At 41.6% G+C, this 19,734-nt stretch overlaps 1 protein-coding gene across 1 annotated transcript in view; it reads right to left on the bottom strand.

The window, feature by feature from the left end:
• The window catches only part of wdfy3 (WD repeat and FYVE domain containing 3), a 431,872-nt gene that overhangs the window by 274,196 nt on the left and 137,942 nt on the right, over window positions 1-19,734 (bottom strand). Inside the window, exon 4 of the mRNA XM_067990523.1 lies at window positions 10,831-10,940. Within this exon, the coding sequence (XP_067846624.1) occupies window positions 10,831-10,940 (110 nt within the window). The remainder of the gene's footprint in view (window positions 1-10,830; window positions 10,941-19,734) is intronic.

Raw genomic sequence — 19,734 nt, 5'->3', positions numbered from 1 at the left:
TCTCTGTTCAAGGAAACAGCCCCAATTTTTGAGCCATTCTTCTTAACTATAACCAATCATTCTAGTGAATTCTCATTGTACCCTTTCCCTGGTTCTTATACCCCTCCTATTATAATGAGGTGCTCAAAACTGGATGCAATACTGCAACTGTGGTAAAACAAATGGTCCTGTTTCGATACAATATGACATCTTTGTTTTTATATTTAATGCCCCTATGTATAAAACCCAGAATCGCAGTTGCCCTTTTTATCTGCACTTCCACCTTTAAAGATCTATGTATCTGCACCCCTAGATATCTCTGTTCCTCACTTTAAGAGTCTAATCATTTATGGTATACTTCCTTCCACTGTTCTTTTACCCAGAATCGCCTGATATCATTCCCCCTGTGCCCATTTCCAAATCATTTATATAAATGGGAAACAAAAGTCCTGAGGTGCACCACATCCTGCCAATCCTAAAAACATCCAGTTACTGCTTCTTTTTGCTTTCTATCGCTTAGCCAACACTCTATTCAAGTGACTTAATTTACTGTAGCGACCAAATGCCTTAATTTTCATAAGTTTCTTACGCGACACTTTAGGAAATGCCTTCTGAAAATCCAAAAATATATTAATTGCATTCCATTTTATATATACAGAGAATTACATAGAAAGTACAGCACAGAAACAGGCCATTCAGCCCATCAAGTCCATGCCTGTGTTTATGCTCCATACAAGCATCCTGCTTCCCAACTTCATCGAACCCTATGAGCATGTCCTTCTATTCCTTTCTCCCTTATGTGTTTATCTAACTTCCCCTTAAATGCATCTATGCTAGTCACCTCATCTACTCCTTGTGGTAGCAAGGTTCACATTCTAACCACTCTGTGGGCAAAGAAGTTTCTCTTGAATTCCCTATCGGATTTATTAGTGGCTATCTTATATTTATGGCCCCTGGTTCTGATCTCCCCCGCAAGTGGAAACATTTTCTCTGCATCTACCCTATCAAACCCTTTCATAATCTTGAAAACCTCTATCAGGTCACCCCTCAGTCTTTTCTTTTCTAGATCCTTCCTGATAGGTCTAACATCTCAGTTCTGGTATCATCCTAGTAAATCTTTTTTGCACCTTTTCCAGTGCCTCTATATCCTTTTTATAATATGGAGACCAGTACTGTTCACAGCACTCCAAGTGTGGTCTAATCAAGGTTCAATATAAGTTTAACATAACTTCTCTGCTTTTCAATTCTATCCCTCTAGAAATGAACCACAGTGCTTTGTTTGCTCAAATTATTAACCGGTGTCACTACTTTTAGTGATTTGTGTATCTGTACCCCTAGATCCCTCTGCTCCTAGACCCTATTTAGACTCTTATTTTCCAAGAAGTACATGGCCTCCTTATTCTTGTATCACCTCACACTTATCTATGTTGAAATTGATTTGCCAATTACACGTCCGATCTGCAAGTTTATTAATGTCTTCCTGTATTTTGTCATATACGTCCTCAGTATTAATTATACCACCCAATTTGGCGTCGTCCACAAATTTTGAAATTGTACTTCCAATTCCCGAATCCAAATCGTTTATGTAAATGGTGAACAACAGTGGTCTCAGCTCCAATCTTTGTGGAACACCACTTCCCATCTTTTGCCAATCTGAGTAATTTCCTTTAACCCCTCCCCTCTGTTTTCTGTTTTGTAGCCAGCTTGCTATCCATTCTGCTATTTGTCCCCTGACTCCACAAGCTCTGACCTTGGTCATGGGTCTACTATACAGTACCTTATCTTGAAAATCCAAATATATTACATCTACTGCATTACCCATGTCTACCCTTTCTGTTATTTCTTCAAAGAATTCAATAAGGTTGGTCAAGCATGACCTTCCCTTTTGTAATCTGTGCTGACTATTATGTTTTTGGTTTCTAGATGTTTTTCCACTGCTGTTCTATTTCTTGGTTTATCAGTAAATTTTTCCAGTTGATTTTCCCTAATTCCATTCTCATCCCCTGAAAATCAGCTTTCCCCCCCAATTTATTACTTTGGCCTTTGTCTTACAAATATCCTTCTCAATCTTTATCTTAAACCTTATTATGTTATGATCGCAATTGCCTAGATGCTCCCCTATGCTTATTTCTCTTAACTGTTCTAGTTCATTTCCCATTACAAGATCCAGCAGTGCTTCCTCTCTCGTTGGGGTTTTTACATACTGGGTAAGAAAGGAGTCCTGCACACATTGTAAAAACTCCATTCCCTGTACCTCTTTACCCATTTATTTGTTAAAATCTCCCATGATTATTATTCTATGTCCTTTTTCACATTTTTGCTTACATATTTCTTCCACTACCTCCTTTCCACTATTAGGTGGTCTGTAGTATACCCCTATTAGCATGATCGATCCCTTCTTATCTTTTATTTCAATCCATATGGATTTTGTTTCTATCCTTCTGTTAGTTATGTCCCTTTCTTCTGCCGTTATGTTATCTCTAATTAGTGCAGCTACTCCAGCCCCCCTTCTTCCTTCCCTATCCTTTGATTATGTTATAACCTGCAATATTTAGTTGCCAGTCCTTCATATGTAGCCATATTTCAGTTATTCTTACTACATCTGGTTCCTTGTTACGGATTATTGCCTCCAGTTCCCCCGTTTTATTTTGGACGCTGTGTACATTGCTGTACAGGCAGTTTAATTCATCCTTAATAGTTGTTCCTTTTACACATTTTTGATTTTTTTTTTTAAAGTCCTTTTACACTCTGGTTTTCTGCAAAAAATTTCAAGTAGGTTTGACAAGCATGACCTGCCTTTTAGAAATTCATGCTGACTGTACTTTGATTAGCCCACGTCTTCTAGGTGTTGACAAATTTCATTGCGTAATATGGCAGGATGCGTTTACCCATAACTGAGGTAAGAATAGTTGGCCTATAATTTCCCAGATTATGACTTTCCCCTTTAGAACTGGGGTGCAACACTTACAACCTTCCTGTCCCTCGGTGCAATTCCCATTTCCAATTTTTTCGGAAAATGATGGTTAATACCTTTGCTACCTCTTCCCCAATCTCTCAGTATCCTGGGATGTATATCATCTTGATAATTTTCTATTTTTATTCCCATTAACCTCACTAATGTCCTTTTGAATACTTATCTCCGGTGATGGCTCTTCCATATTGACCTCAGGCACAGCTTCAGTTCTATTTTTACCCCTGAAGAGACTAATACAAAATCATTTTTAGGTTTCTCCACTATTCCCTCACTCTTCTTTGTCTCTAACTCCTTCTTTAACTAATATATTGTTCCTGTAGTATGTACCTATGTGGCCCACAAAGACAAAAAGCTTGGACAGTCCTATATGAAAGGGAGATGCAAACTTATCTACCTTCTGGAACTTCCTGATTCACGGAATGTATTTTGACTTCCATGCAAGAACATATTGAAGTCTAGAAAGAGAATTAATGGCTTCATTGTGAACTGTATCAAACCCAATTAACCTCCTTATCAAATCCAAGGTTATGTCCATTGGATTGTCCTGGTTGTCTAATTTAGTTGCCTACTCAAAAGAATTAGTGAGATATGACTGGTTACTTCTAAATCTATGCTGGCTATTCCATATATAGGCTCTGCTCTTATCAGATATAAATGCTGATAGCATCCCAAAAGTAAAAGAATGCACTTTCGTCCAAATACAGAAGAACAGCCAGGACATGCCCCTTTCCGAGTCTGGTGTCTTAACAATTGCCATGCAACAATATGCTCTTGCTCCAACCCCATCATTCTGGTAGTGGATCTTTCTTTTGAAGGAGGTAGTAGCAGATAGATAGATAGGGTAGATATATTGAGCAAGAAACATTGTGATGATTAGCTTTGGCAGCCACAGGTAACTTACTCGGAGCTTGAATTGCATTCAAAAACAAGGAAGATAAAATAGTTAATACTTTCCCTCACTCAATCAATCAATGCCCACATAAACATGGATTTAATTTTCTGGTCCACATCAGAACACAGAAGCAACAGATTGTTATCTTGAGTTGTCAGCTCAAGACAATAACACCTTAGATGAGATTTAAAGGAGGAAGAAAATAAATAGAATTCACAAAAGGAGCTTTGATCCCAGTGGCAGATGCATAAACTCACAAAAAACAAGTCTGGCGCCAGGATAAGAGAACCAGATTTAGGTGTAAATGTCAGGAGCCATCCCCACGAATTCGAATGAAACATTGCCAGTATAAAATGGGCTAAAGTAAGTACAGATAAAGGTGGTCAGCTAGCTTCTCCTTCCACCTTGCGGATCCCCCCCCCTTACAGCACCTATTTCCTGAATGATTCCGAAGTTTTTACCTGGACTGCCCTACCCAGGAGAGTATTAATCACTCTGCATGAAGCGCTTTACACGTTCTCCGAAACCATATAAAAGAGCTACCCCACATTACTGAAACCCAATTTGTGAATAAAAACATAGCTTTATTTACTTAAAACTAAAGATGCTGATACGCTTTATATTGAACACAAGAACAGAGGAAAAGCAGAAAATCCTAGGAAGAATAATGAAGAAAGATGCAAACACTGAATCTAAACCAAAACATACGGTTTAGAAAATAGAAGGACAATGATTTTCAATCTCCATGGGGATTAAAACAAAAAACTTGTAAAGAATTTTATGAAGTCTTGTGTAGTTCAATAATTTCAATCAATTGATTCAAGTTAACAGATTATTGTATTATACTTGATAAGATTAATTAAGTTCGAAATGCAAAAAGTAATAAAATGGCATGCTAAATAAAAGGCCCAGGAGGGAACAGATTTCCTGTTGAATCTTATGAATCTCTAAATATTTGTTGATCTTTACTTTGTTGAAGAAGATGTACCTTAAAAAGAAAATGGATCATTCACTGAATAAAGTCATTACACTGATTGTTAAACCAGAATAAAGGCATGGCTATTTCAGAGCCATAAAGAACCATTACCAATTTGGATTTTATGACTCGCCAAAAAAATTGAAATATATCATGTCACAATAGGCGAGATGATAGGAGCATCGTCTCTCTAAATCACCTATGATACCATGTTTGAATTGTAAAAAGTTGGTGTGGATCAGCGGCCAAAAATCCTGGGCTCTTCCAGCGCACTCCCACTATAACTCTGGCAGGAGTGCACTGGAAGGGCTGGAAATTAGGCCAGGATCCAGATGTGCCACCACTGGTTGGAGAATGTAATTACAGCTTGACAAGTTTACATAGGCATTTATATAAAAATACAGTCAGAATGTATGACTTTAAAATGGGAACTGAAATATGTCTCGATGCGCTGGTTCAATTATCAACCATCTCTAATGCACTTTCACCTCAAGACAACATTTGGTCTTCACACCCCGTGAATGGATGTCACATTTTGGGGCTTCAAATTATGCTGCAATATAAGTTAATATATCAAACATGCTACCACCGGCCTAAACATAGCTCTCAACAGGTTAAATTAACAAGACAACAGGGCTGGCAGATTTAGATTAGGTTTCAGACTGGGCATCTGGACCTGTGTCCTGGTGACAATGAAAGATAGTTTGACATTCCAGTGGTTGTTTATACTCATTACACTTGAGACAATACAAACAGGGATCATTGCCAAATTAGGCTAGTCACTTGTGGGGAAGGGGAAAGAGAGAAAGAAGTAGTTAGTTTGACTAAAAGCTAACACTGGAGTCAGACTTTGGGGAAACAGCGAGAGCTGCGAACGTCATGTAGCAAAGTGCTGCGAGGTGGTTGAAAGGACAGGAGACTGCAAAGATAAGAAGCTCTGCCCTGGGCTATAGGAGAGGACGTGAAAAAGTTATTCTGTTTAAGTCAAGTAAACCACTGAAGTGGGTTAGTACAGTGTGTTCATTATTTTTATATTATTGCACAAAGACAAGTATTGATGGAAAGAAGGACCCAATTTTAACCATAGTTCTGTACTTCTAACTGACTAGGGAATAATGCAACTTAATGAATTCATTTCGAGCCTTGCTCATATAATTCTCAGTAACTCGAGGACGCCATTGGAGAAATTGAAGAAATACACATGCGAAAACCACATATATCCGGTCCAGATCACAAGGGGAAGCTATTGTTACATTTTGGGGTTATGCCATAGAAGTTACGCCCTAGTAAGAACGGGATATGACGCTCGACTCATCGATCGACAGTTCCGACGGGCCACAGCAAAAAATCGCATAGACCTCCTCAGGAGACTAACACGGGACGCAACCAACAGAGTACCCTTTGTCGTCCAGTACTTCCCCGGAGCGGAGAAACTACGCCATGTTCTCCGCAGCCTTCAACATGTCATCAATGACGACGAACACCTCGCTATGGCCATCCCCACACCTCCACTACTCACCTTTAAACAGCCACCCAACCTCAAACAGGCCATCGTTCGCAGCAAATTACCTAGCTTTCAAGAGAACAGCGTCCACGACACCACACAACCCTGCCGCGGTAACCTCTGCAAGACATGCCAGATCATCGACACAGATACCACCATCACACGAGAGGACACCACCCACCAGGTGCATGGTTCATACTCCTGTGACTCGGCCAACGCTGTCTACCTCATACGTTGCAGGAAAGGATGCCCCAGAGCATGGTACATTGGCGAGACCATGCAGACACTGCGACAACGGATGAACGGACACCGCGCAACAATCGCCAAACAGGAGGGTTCCCTCCCAGTCGGGGAACACTTCAGCAGTCAAGGACATTCAGCCACCGACCTTCGGGTAAGCGTACTCCAAGGCGGCCTTCGAGACACACGACAACGCAAAATCGTCGAGCAGAAATTGATAGCCAAGTTCCGCACCCATGAGGACGGCCTCAACCGGGATCTTGGGTTCATGTCATGCTACACGTTACCCCACCAGCGAACAAATGTTATCTGTTTTTAATATAACGGGTCAGTTGCTGTCTTTTCTATGTTTCTACCTCTCTATCTCTGTTTTTTTTTGTTTGTTGTTTTTTTTTGGTGATTTGTATATTCTGAGACCTGGCAGGTAACACCTGTCTGTCTGCACACTGATTGCCTTGGCAACGGGCAGTTGAAAAAACTGTCTGTTATCACCAAGCATTGTTCTGTGAATTATAAATGCGACTTCATTTCGAGGACTTCATTTCCACATCGTTCACCTGAGGAAGGAGGTAGCCTCCGAAAGCTTGTGAATTTAAAATAAAATTGCTGGACTATAACTTGGTGTTGTAAAATTGTTTACAATTGTCAACCCCAGTCCATCACCGGCATCTCCACGCCATATAAGTTGTAATGGGTGATTTTGTCATTTAAATTGTTGAACTATTGTGTCATAAAATGGCAAATGGAAAACACAATCAGAAAAAATATATTAATTATTTTAATTGTAGCAAAGCCAAATAAGGAAATGCAACTGTATAGGGAGAATATCTACCTATATTATTTTTTAAAAATGAACAGTGAATCAATTTTGGGTGAGTTGACTGATCAATAGGAAACACTTCATCCCACAACAAAGTAAGCAGAGATGTTTACATTCGCTCCTTAGCCAACTCTGGACGCAGTATTTATGCTCTTTGGCCAACTCTGGCCCAAATACGTCTGTTCTGCTCCACGCTGACTCTTGACCTAGACCACCGAACTCCCACTTCCAGGCCTCAAGCCTCCAACCTGACATTTTCCCTTTTGCCATCCGCTTTGAGTGCATCCAGCCTCCCTGCTGTCGAGCCCTGACCTCACTATTCTCTCCAGCTGTAGCACTAAGGCTCCCCAGTGTCTCCAGGCCCCAGAGCCTTAAGTGCTGCCTTGCTACAGGTTTTTCTCTGCTCCACTCATTAAGCCTAGTCCCACCTCTGACCATAGATTGTAATTTCAAAGATGGAATGTACACCAAGGCATTAATATAGTTTGATTGCAAAATAAACTTCCCTTTGTGACTGGTAGGGAAATAATCCAGGAATGAGGTCAGATAAAAGAACCTTTGTAAATGTGTGCATTTTTGCTGGAAGAAACAGATGAAATAAGAGCAGGAATAGGCCATAGGGCCCCTCGAGCCTGCTCCACCATTCAATCAGATCATGGCTGATCGTCAACCTCAACTCCACTTTCCTGCCCGATCCCCGTATTTCTTGATTCCCCTAGAGTCCAAAAATCTTTCTATCTCAGCCTTGAATATACTCAATGCCTCAGCATCCAGAGCCCTCCAGGATAGAGAATTCCAAAGATTCATAACCCTCAGACTGAAGAAATTCCTCCTCATCTCAGTCTTAAATGGCCGATCCCTTATCCTGCAACTATGCCCTCTAGTTCTAGACTCTCCAGCCAGGGGAAAAAACCTCAGCATCTACTCTATCAAGCCCCCTCAGAATCTTATACGTTTAACCTTTGTAGTAATGCTCGTAACCATGCCATAGTAGTTCCAATTGGATCAGAGTACGGTCATATAGATTTATTTTAAAAGGAATGTCTTTTTCTTATATAAAAACACAACAAATCAAGGAAAATGAGAGTCAGAGACGAAGATAAAGAAACAACAATGAAAGAACATAAGAAATAGGAGGAGTAGGCTATACGGCCCCTCAAGCCTGCTCTGCCATTCAAAAAGATCGTGGCTGATCTCTACCTCAACTCCACTTTCCCACCCAATCCCCGTGTCCCTTGATTCCCTTAGTGTCCAAAAATCTATTGATCTCAATCTTGAATATACTCAACGACTGAGCATCCACAGCCCTCTGGGGGTAGGGAATTCCAAAGATTCACAACCTCCTGAATGAAGAAATTTTTCCTCATTTTGGTCCTGAATGAACGACCTCTTATCTTGAGTCTATGACCCCTAGTTCTAGACTCTCCAGCCAGGGGAAACAGCCTCTGAGCATCTACCAGTTTATTTCCACTTAAGTTTAGTTAATCTAATAAATAGAGGCATGGCAGCTCACACCCGTGGAATGCACATCCTGTGCCATGTGGGAACGCCAGGATGCTTTCGGTGTCCTGGACAACCACAGGTGCAGGAAGTGTCGCCAGCTGGAGGAGCTCAAGTTCCAGGTTTCGGCGTCACTGCACTGAATCCACGAGGTTGAGAGCTATGTGGATAGCACGTTTCAGGAGGTGGTCACCCCTCAGCTTAAGAGAGTGCAGGCAGAGACAGACAGGGTGTCAGCCAGACAGACATGGAGGAGCAGGCAGGTAGTGCAGGAGTCCCCCGAGGGCATCTCACTCTCCTACCAGTATTCAGTTCTGCATACTGGTGAGGGAGAGGGTTCCTCTGCGGAGTGCAGCCAGAGCCAAGACTATAGCACCATGGGTGGCCCAGCTGTACAGCGGGGGAGGAGAAAGGTCAGGAGAGTAATAGTGATAGGGGATCAGACAGGCGTTTCTGCAGCCACAGACGTGATTCCAGGATGGTATGTTGCCTGCCTGGTGCCAAGGTCAAGGATATCACTGAGTGGCTGCAGAGCATCCTGGGGGGGGGGGGGGGGGGGGGGGGGGGTGAACAGCCAGAGGTCATGGTCCATATCGGTACCAATGACAGGTAGAAAGAGGGATGAGGTGTTGCAGGCAGAGTTCAAGGAGTTAGGAAAGAGATTAACAAGCAGGACTTCAAGAGTAGTAATCTCCGGATTACTCCCAGTGCCACGCGCTAGTGAGTATAGCAATAGGAGAATAAAGCAGATGAATGCGTGGCTGGAGAGATGATGCAATTACCTACGTAATTGGCTTTGTTTAAAATTTAAGTTCCTAATTTTGGACTTAACTACATCACTCTCAAACTAAAATAACCTGTTCCCTAGTTGGTTCCTCAACATATTCTTCTCAAAAACTGCCTCGAATGCATTCCATGAACTCGTCCTCCAAACTACTTGTGTCAATTTGGTTTGCCCAGTCTATATAAAGATTGAAGTCCCCCACGATTATCGCATAAACCTTGTTACAAGCTCTTCTAATTTCCTGATTTATACCCTGTCCAACACTATGACTACTGTTAGAGGGTCTATAAACTACTCCCACCGGTGTTTTCTGCCCTTCGTAATTTCTTAGCTCCACGCATACTGATTCTACAATCTGATTTTCTGAGTTAAGATTCTTTCACATTACTGCCTTTATCTTATCCTTTATTATCAAGGCTACCTCCCCTCTTTTTCCATTTTGCCTATCTTTTCTAAAAGTCAAGTACTCTGGAATATTTAGTTCCCAACCTTGGTCACCCTGCGATCGCGTCTCAGTAATGGCTACTAGATCAAACCCATTTATCTCTTTGTGTCATTAATTCATCTATCTTGTTATGAACGCTTCGTGCATTCAGATATAGCGCTTTTAATTTTAACTTTGCTATTTTTCCCTGATGTGACCTTAGTCATTAATGCCCTATTACCTTTGTTAAATTCTCTGTCCCTTCCTGACATACACTGTTTGTTTTTACCCAAATTGCTACACAAGAAAGTATGCGACAGAGAGAGAATGAACGAATGAAAGTAAAACAATGAGGCACAAATAATTAGAGAGCGGTAGAGTCAGTTACAGGAAGAGGGAGACACTTTTTAAAATTTTTGTCTGAGCATTAAATCAGAGATCTATCAGTATAAAAAATGACTGCTGAATAAAAGAACAGAAAAATACAACAGGGTCCACAACATTTATGTTCTTGCTTTTAGATTTTAAATTTTAAATGCTATTTCTTAATTCAGCTTTGCAAGCAATGGAATTGCAAACACCCATCAACCAAATCAAAACACTACACATTTCTGGTTTAGCAAACTGTGAAGACAATTCTTTAAGATTTGTATTTACTTGAATAACCTTGCAAAGATCCAGCTATATGGGTGAACATTCCAACTTTGTTTAACCTTATTTGTTGGGTTTCAACTAACCTGTCCAGAAGATGCCAGCAAGTTGATTGTAGTGAGAAGCATCCAACCTCTACTCGATTCTTCACTTTGATTAATCTCCAGAAATTGGACAATGGCACGACTAGCTGCCTCTGTTGACGGAAGAGAAAATCGTAAATAGACATAAATAACCACAGAGGCAATAACTAGAAAGATCATTCAAGGGGCAGCTGGAGATTCATACAAAAACCACACACCGGATGTCCTACATTTTGATAATTATACAGATTTACATAGCATAAAAATGGTATATTAATGTCGTAAAGCATCACAATTATAAATTCTAGAAACAAACTGACTTATCCAAGTATTTAACTGTACATAAATTGAGGTGAATGGCTATACCAAAAGACTTTATAGTAACATAGGAAAAGAAATGTTGAGCTGCTTTTGTGGGGAAAAAACGAATACAGTAAACGGATTTTTTTTTTGTTATATTGCAGTGCAGTGATAAACAGCCAGCAATGCTCAACGGGCGCGCTGAGATGACATTTTTCTAAAAGTTACAATAATGGGCCAGAATTTATTGTCAAATGAATGGTAAGGTTAACAGTGGTCACTATTATTTATGCGCAAATCGGACAGCAACTTCTAGCGAGGGCACATGCGCAGTTAAACGCGAAAATCCGGAAGCTGCTGTCCAAGATGCGCGGCCCCTCCATCAACATCACGGAAAAGGCATCTCGCCGTCTGACTCACCGTTCAAATACAATGAACAGCATGAAGTTCCTGTACTTACCTGGTTGATACGGACTAAACTCGCCACGGAAAGTTAGGGCTTTTCTGAAGTGACGCGAGGAGCCTGTCTTGCCAGCATTTAAAGTTCGTGCACATTTAATTAAGCCTAGATTCAGACAGAGGGAGCTTTTTAAGCTATCAGACATGTAGAGCCAGGTGTCAGGTTTCTTTCACAAAGAGCTACTTGAGTCACGGCCAGCAGTGCCAAGGACCTGGGTCTTTGACACTGGTCAGCTGAGCTACAGTAGCAAGCTGCATGACCGCTTTTCACCTCCTATCTCTGCATTCTGAAGGCCGATTGAGTTTGTTCCACAACTGACGTTAGGGTGGGCGAAGAGGCACCGAATAATACCAGAATGAACACGGTCTGACACTGGGAAGCCAAATGGCGGCTCCCAAAACCTAGCGAGGCGGTCAATTTAAAATGCGAGGAGTAGTGCTGCCGTTTGCTATGCTCGAACGCTATGCGGACGGTCCTGAACGAGCAAGTTTGCCAATGACACAAAGATTGGAGACATAAGAAGTACATAGACTAGAGCATAAAATTACAAAGAGACATTGACAGATTATGTGAGTGGGCAAAACTGTGGCAGATGGATTTCAATGCAGAAAGCGTGAGGTCATCCATTTTGGGCCAAAAAAGGATGGATTTGAGTATTTTTTAAAATGATGAAAAGCTAGGAATAGTGGAGGTTCAAAGAGATTTAGGGGTCCATGTACACAGGTCACTAAAATGTAGAAGTCAGGTACAAAAATTTTTTAAAAAGGCTAATGGAATGTTAGCCTTTATAACTAGAGGGCTAAAATATAAAGGGGAAGAAGTTTTGCTACAGCTATACTAAGCCCCGTTTAGACCACATCTGGAGTACTGTGTACAGTTCTGGTCACTGCATCTTAGAAAGGATATATTGGCCTTGGAAGGATAAGGGGTAAATTGATTGAGGCTTTTAGGATTTTGAAAGGAATTGATAGGATAGATAGAGAGAAACTTTTTCCGCTGTTGGGGGAGTCTAGGACAAGGGGACATAACCTTAAAATCAGAGCCAGGCCATTCAGGAGAGAAGTTAGGAAACATTTCTTCACGCAAAGGATGGTAGTAAGTGTGGAACTCTCTCCCACAAAAAGCAGTTGATGCTAGCTCAATTAATAATTTTAAATCTGAGATCGAAAGATTTTTGCTAGCCAAAGATATTAAGGGATATGGAGTAAAGGCGGGTAAATGGAGTTAGGATACAGATCAGCCACAATCTCATTGAAAGGCGGAACAGGCTTGAGGCGCTGAATGGCCTATTCGTGTTCCTATGAAACTGGAGATACGGCATCGCCAAGGCCCAGCTGGAGTTTGCGGTTCCCAATTCCCAGGAATAACTTTGGGAGGGAACATCGGATTTCCTCACAGTAAACGGCAGGTAAAAGGGCTGGCTAATACGCGTTGGGCAGTATCAGTGAGCCCGGACTGTGACTTTGTTCAATGGAGTTCCAATAGAATAATGGAAGACCACTTTCTGTCCTTTATCTCTGCGGGCCCGAGGTCGACCGACTTTGGTGCACAACCGGGGCTAGACTGGGCGAAGGAGCACCGAATGATACCAGAAAGAACTCTGTCAGACGCCGGGAAGCCGAACGAAAGCATCCAAAATCAAGCGAGGTCAGTCAATTTAAAATGCGGGTAATAGTACTGCTGCTGTGCGACAGACCTTTTTTTGGTCGATTTCAGATGCCATGCTGTTTCGATCTTTCGCTGACAGCAACTCACCATGTAAAACCTCATGGAAAGTCTATGGGCAAGTGCAGGTGTCTAACGAACGGCGGGTGCCGATCGTTCACTGCTTACAGTAAATTCTGGTCCAATAACATGTTAGTCTGAATACCTAGTGTATGAGATTATGACAAAGTAAAAGGTTCACCTTAAGCTTAAGCTATTTTCCCTATTCCAATATAAACAAATTTAAACAAAATGTCAAGAGCTAAATGACATGGTACTTTGATCTACATTACACTGCGTCACAGGGTGACAGCATACAGGTTTAGGGCCATGATTTCCTAGGTGGTGAATTCCCTAGTAGACCTAAATGAAAAAACCTAAGTAAATGTCAAGCAGTTCGCAAAAGGGAGGAAAATCTCAAAAGGTAGCTCTGGCGTTGCTGGTTACACAGCAGCACTGGCAGGGACCTGGGAGTATGCTGCTAGTCAGCCTTTACTTTTGGTCGTGAAAGGGTTGGTAGCATGAAGGGGACAAAAAAAGAATTATATTTTTTAAAGCCTCCATTGGCATTAACTTATACTCAGGACTGCAATTTCTTCTTTTCATCCCAATCCATTTATGCTGCTATTTATTCAACAGGACATCAATGGCCTTCAGTTAATAGAAAATACACCAAAAATATGTTTTTTTGATAAAGTCTCCCAGAACTTGTTCTGTTTTAAATGAGTCCTAAAGCAATATAAAAGTACATTTAAAACATAATTACACTGCATTTGCGCTCAGACTCTCTCTGTATTGAAAATATTTTCCACAGGTGTATTTTAATATTTCTCCACAGTGTATTGTGGTTTTCAATTTATTAGGTTGGTTTAACTGAAATACCAAAGCACTACTTGGTATTAGTTCATCACCTTTCTAACAAAGACAGCAATTAATTAAAAACAAAATGCCATAAAGTACTGTTTGTATTAACTGCCAGTTAACAAAAGATTGCTAACAGTAACTGCCTTTGAAGGGTCATGTTAAATCAAAACCTCCTGTGCATCACAGTAGCGGATTCTTGTGACAGAGTGTAACTATTGAGTACATCAATATCATACTGTTGGCCAGGGGCTGCAGAAGGTAACCTGAGATGTCAGCTGCTGATACACACAGTCAGGAACGACTATTGAACTAAAGTAACCTGAGTTCAGTCCTGGCCTTGGCTGGCTGGAACCGGTTTGAATTAACCAAGTTTTGTGAAAGACAAAGGAAATGTGATAAGACACAAGTCCTTATTTAGAAAAAGAGTAATGAGGTAATGCTACCTAAGTCCTTGGGACAGAGCCAAATGAGGAGAAGACACAGGGTAACCAGAAAGCCTAAACCAACGAAATAGAGAGACAGCACTGCTTGAAGAGATAAGATTCGGAATAAGAATGAAGGATCTGGGGCGTGGAGCCAGAGCGAAGACTCCGGAGACCAACCATCGCGGAAGTGGAAGACCCTACGTCAGGGACGTAGAGACGACGTTGAAAGAGAGAGAACGGAACGCCTGGCCAGCGTCAGCTCTCCTTTTCGGGTATTATCCTTTATATTGTGACCACTCGGAGTGTCAGAGAAACCTAGTGGGTGTTAGTTTGGGTATAAAACTATATATAAACTGCATGCCTATATCTAACCAGACGTATAAGCAATATGTATATGTTCTAACGGCGTGAATAAAGTGAATTGAGAGTTAAGAGAGAATTGACTCTTCTCTTTGTACTAAGCCAGTAACCGTAACTGGTGACCTCCGGTCAACAATACTCAAGTATGAATGAACAATTGCCTGCACTACAGTTAAGGATTGAGAACTCGTCTTACAATTTCATTCTTGAGATAAGCCTTTTTGGATACAGTACAGGCTACTTTACCTACCAACTTGTTCTTTTTGTCCTATACAGGTCCAGACTTGATACCCAGTGTTGAAACAGCAGGAGAAAACTCTCCAATGTGGGAGATATGCTGAAGGGGCGATTAGTTGACAACCCATCAGATATAAAGAGCATTTCATGAGGATACCCTCATTTAGGTTCAATCATCCTCAAATCGAGTTGGACAAATAGCATTCAGCTCATCAAAATGCTTTATCCTCAAATATTGATAAAATTTGCATTACTGTTTCAATAAATAGTGGCAAGAGGTCACAGAAGATGCTAGAAATGCATAGCAGGCCCACTGGCATTCAAAATGGAAAGAACCATTTTAGGTTAACATTTTAGGTGCAAACTATACTGTTCTGATGTATGGTCTCCACCCAAAACACGAACCTATCTTTTCAGATACTGATGGACCTGCTGCATATTTTTGTCATTCTCTGACTTAACTTTAAAATTCAAGTAGTCTGTTTTCCATTATTTTTATTCTAATAGTGAAAGAGAAAATGTTTGTCACAATATACCAGTTGATAGCTTGCGGTGTTGCTTACGGACAATTAAAATTAAAACGGTCTCTCTCTGTTGCTGTTAATCTCCCATTCTCTAATTCAATCCGTGTCCCTCTCCATCTCCTTGTTTGTTTTCCACTTTTTTTCTCTCTCTGTATGGCTGTCACACAATTTTACTGTCAGTCCTTTTTGACATCTGCATATCAGTACCGATGACATCATCAGGACCTGACTGCAGGGAGCAGCAGTGAGTTTCCCGCCAGGCCAACTCAGCAGCGAGGAGGATTGGGGCCAGAAGTTGCCCAAAAAGGTAAGATTTAACTTTTTTTAAACTCTCGTTGTGGGCCCAGGAGGAGCAGTATGAAAAGATTAGGACTTCCCTGCCGCAAACTTTCCCCCCACCAATTGTGGGACCTTGGGGAATGGCGTGGCAGACTATCCCACCATTATGTCAACTAGTGACCTTCCGGGCCGCACAATTTTCTGCCACTGGCTGGCTGGATTTAAATGAAGCCCAGGAGTTAAAATACCCTGGGCCTCATTTCTGGAGCAGTTTCTAACTCATACTGCTGTTCACCCACCGAAAACTGGCCCAGAGTTAAAATCGGGGCCTTAGTCTCCCTTTTACTGTAAACTTGCCCTTCCATTTGTCTCTCTCTCATGTACATTTCCTATTGTGTGCATCTCGCACATGTTCCTTTACTAATTTACTGAACTTGTATCTTTTACATCTTTTAAAAGTTAGAGTTCACAGCAAGGTATAACAGCAGTGCACATTTTAAGTGGCTGCAAAGGCTCTGTGTCAGTAGTGGGATTAGATCATTAGATAATTTGCCAAATACTGACCCTGCTACTTTGCTGCTTTCATTTTTAGAAGAAGCACTCAGCAAGTTATTAACCTGTCATTCCCAAAGTTGAACAAAGCTGAAATTCGTACTCCCAGTCTGCAGCAGCAACCACTGTCTCCCCGACTTGGCATCATGGCTTAGCACCAGGAGCGTGATGGGGAGGGTTGTGAAGCCACTCCCAAAATTACAAGGAAGAATGAACAGAGTTGAGCTGGGGAATTAGGGTTGCACTTCGGTGGCTAAGAGGGAGCTGCGCTGGAGTGTTCGAGTGGACTTGATGGGGAGGAGAGAGCAACTACACCAGATTTGGAGCACTCAGGGCACGTCCAGGTGTGAGTGACTGAAGGGCACAGAGTGGAGCTAGAACACTCAGTACAGATCTGGGAGGGAGCAAATGCTGGGCAGAGTGGGTAAAATGCTTTGGTGGAGATAAATGGAGGATGGAGCAAACAGGGAAGTATATCAGCTCAAACACCCTCGATTAAACAAGCACTACAAATGGTGGCTACGCACTGTTAAAAAACAATGCACTGAGACACTTTTCACTGAGTATATCACGTCACTATATACTAAGGATTTCTACAGCTTAACTACCGTTGACTGCTCAGGTTAGGTTGAAAATTATTTGATTGGCTGTCATCTTACATGACTAACATGCATCAATCAACAAGGTTATAAGCTCCTTACCATAATACAGGCACACATATTGATATATTTGATTTATATATAAGTGAGAGAAAGAATTGTAAATAAGAGACTCTTCCAGATAATGTGTAATAGTGTATTCAATTTCTGTCGACTAAATATTTCTCTTAGTAATCCATAAACTTAAAGATGCTTTGGTTAAGAGTAGAGTGAATAATATTGTAGCCAGACATAGCATATCAATAATAAATACACAAAGAGCTTTAACAACCACTTGCTCAGTACATTTTGTTACAAAAGTTGCATATTTTATCATTGCATACCATAGCAATTTTGGTCTGCAGAAAACCAGAGCAATTTGACGCATGAATCATAAATTTATATGACATAAACATTTGTGGCTTTTGGGCCAACCAGTTATCATTTACTGGTGTTGTAACTTCTGAAAATACTGATGTACAAGCTATCTGTGATTCACTCTTCATGGCATATGGGTGTAACTATGCTGAGGCTCAAATTTAGCGTAATGTTGAAGAACTGAGTTAGTTATCATACATGCCAGCAGGAACCTGGCATGTAAAATGGACTTAAACCTAATTCAAATCTTCTCAAAAGATAATGGTCAGGAAATTACAGGAGAGCAATGGTCATGCTGTGGGCAGGGAAAGAGTATACGTGGTGGGATGGGAGAGGAGTCTAAAAAGTCCCCCGATTTGGAGCCAGACTAGGGTGGGTGTGGGGACGAGGAGCAAATTTTGTTTGATGCAACAGGATATAAAACCTGCCACTACTTAAGGGGCAGTAGCAGCACTGGAGGAAATAGGCAAACCTGAAGAGAAAGATGGCAGCCAGATCATAGAATCTTGCAGGTAAAAAGGTCCATCTGTGCCAGCTCGTTGAAGAGCTAGCCAATCAGTCCCACGCTCTTTGCTTTTTCCTCATAGCCCTGCAAATTTTTCCTTTTCAAGTATACATCTAATTCCCTTTTCAAAAAGTTATTGTTTAAACTGCTTCCACCACCCTTTCAGGCAGTGATTTCAGGATCGTAACAACTCGCTACATAAAAAAAATTCTCATCTCCTCCCTGGCTTTTTTGCCAATTACCTTAAATCTGCATCCTCTGTTTACCGACCCCTCTGCCAGTGGAAACAGTTTCTCCCCATCTACTCTATCAAAATCCCCCATAATCTTGAGCACCTCTATTAAATCTCCCCTTAACCCTCTTTGCTCTAAGGAGAACAATCCAAGTTTTTCCAGTCTCTCCACATAACTGAAGTCCCTCATCCCTGGTACTATTTTGGTAAATCTCCTCTGCAACCTCTCCAAGGCCATGACAACCTTCCTAGAGTGTGATGCCGAGAATTGGATACAATACTCTAGCTGGGGCCTAACCAGTAATTTATAAATGTTTATTAAACGTATGAATGTTTAACTTTCTTGCTTTTGTACGCTATGCCTCTATTTTTAAAGCCACAGATCCCATATGATCCTCATTGCCCGAGTACTGTACTCTGGGCCACTGATCCCTGCCCCCAACCTGTTTCACACGCTACATACGAATTTACCTTCCCTCATAGTACACCATGCATGAGCAAACCTCCCTAACTCAACACCTGTCCTTTCTGCCCCTCTTCTAAGCTTATGTGTCAAATTGCAATATTCTCTGCCCAGCCTTTAAAGCTATACTCATGTCGTCTTCTCTTTTCTCATCCCTCAGAAGAGAATATAGCCCATAATGTCTGCGGATCATGGGACAGAAATGGTGGTCCCCATATTAAGCCTCTGACCGCTGATGAGGAAGGAGCACTGGTGTTCCAGGGAAGCACACTGCCAATGCTGTTGGAGACAGAAAATTAGGAAGGGCAGTAGCAGCTGCTGGTTTGTCTGGACCACCTGCAGCTTGCTTATCTCACGGTTCAGGAGCACAGACACACTTGCAAGGAACCAGAGTGCTCTCTTTTCAAATGTTACATGTTTCCACTTTGTAGGCAAGCACCTTTGCATCCCTGGCTCTCAGGTTGCACCTTAGCAGAGTACAAGAATAGGATTAAAGGCAGCTCACACAAACAATTCTGACACTCCTGAACTGAGCCTTGTAGAGAGTGGAGAGAAATTGAGGGCTCAGGATGTGAGCCATTCGTTCCAGAGTATCCAGCCTCAGTCCTGATCTTGTAGCCACAGTGTTGATATAGCTGTGGGCAGGGAAAGAGTATACGTGGTGGAATGTCAGAATTGTTTGTGTGAGCTGCCTTTAATCCTATTCTTGTCCAGTTCAGCATCAGATCAATGGTGACCCCCAAGATGTTGATGGTGGGGGACTTGGCAATGGTGGTCATTGAAGGTCAAAGGGAGGTGGCTGAGCTTTCTCTTTATCAAGATGGTCATTACCTGGCACTTAAGTGGTGCGAAAGCTACCTGCTATTCATCAGCCCAAGTCTAGGTATTATCCAAGTCCTGTTGTAAGTTGGCATGGGCTACTTGATTATCAAAGGAGTTGTTAATAGAGCTGAACATTGTGAAATCATCAGTGAACCTTATGGATG

The sequence above is a fragment of the Heptranchias perlo genome, chromosome 1 (assembly GCF_035084215.1).
Source record: "Heptranchias perlo isolate sHepPer1 chromosome 1, sHepPer1.hap1, whole genome shotgun sequence".
NCBI classification, from domain to species: Eukaryota; Metazoa; Chordata; class Chondrichthyes; order Hexanchiformes; family Hexanchidae; genus Heptranchias; species Heptranchias perlo.
The sequence above is the reverse complement of the archived record's forward strand: the minus strand, read 5'-3'. Positions and strand labels throughout refer to the sequence as shown.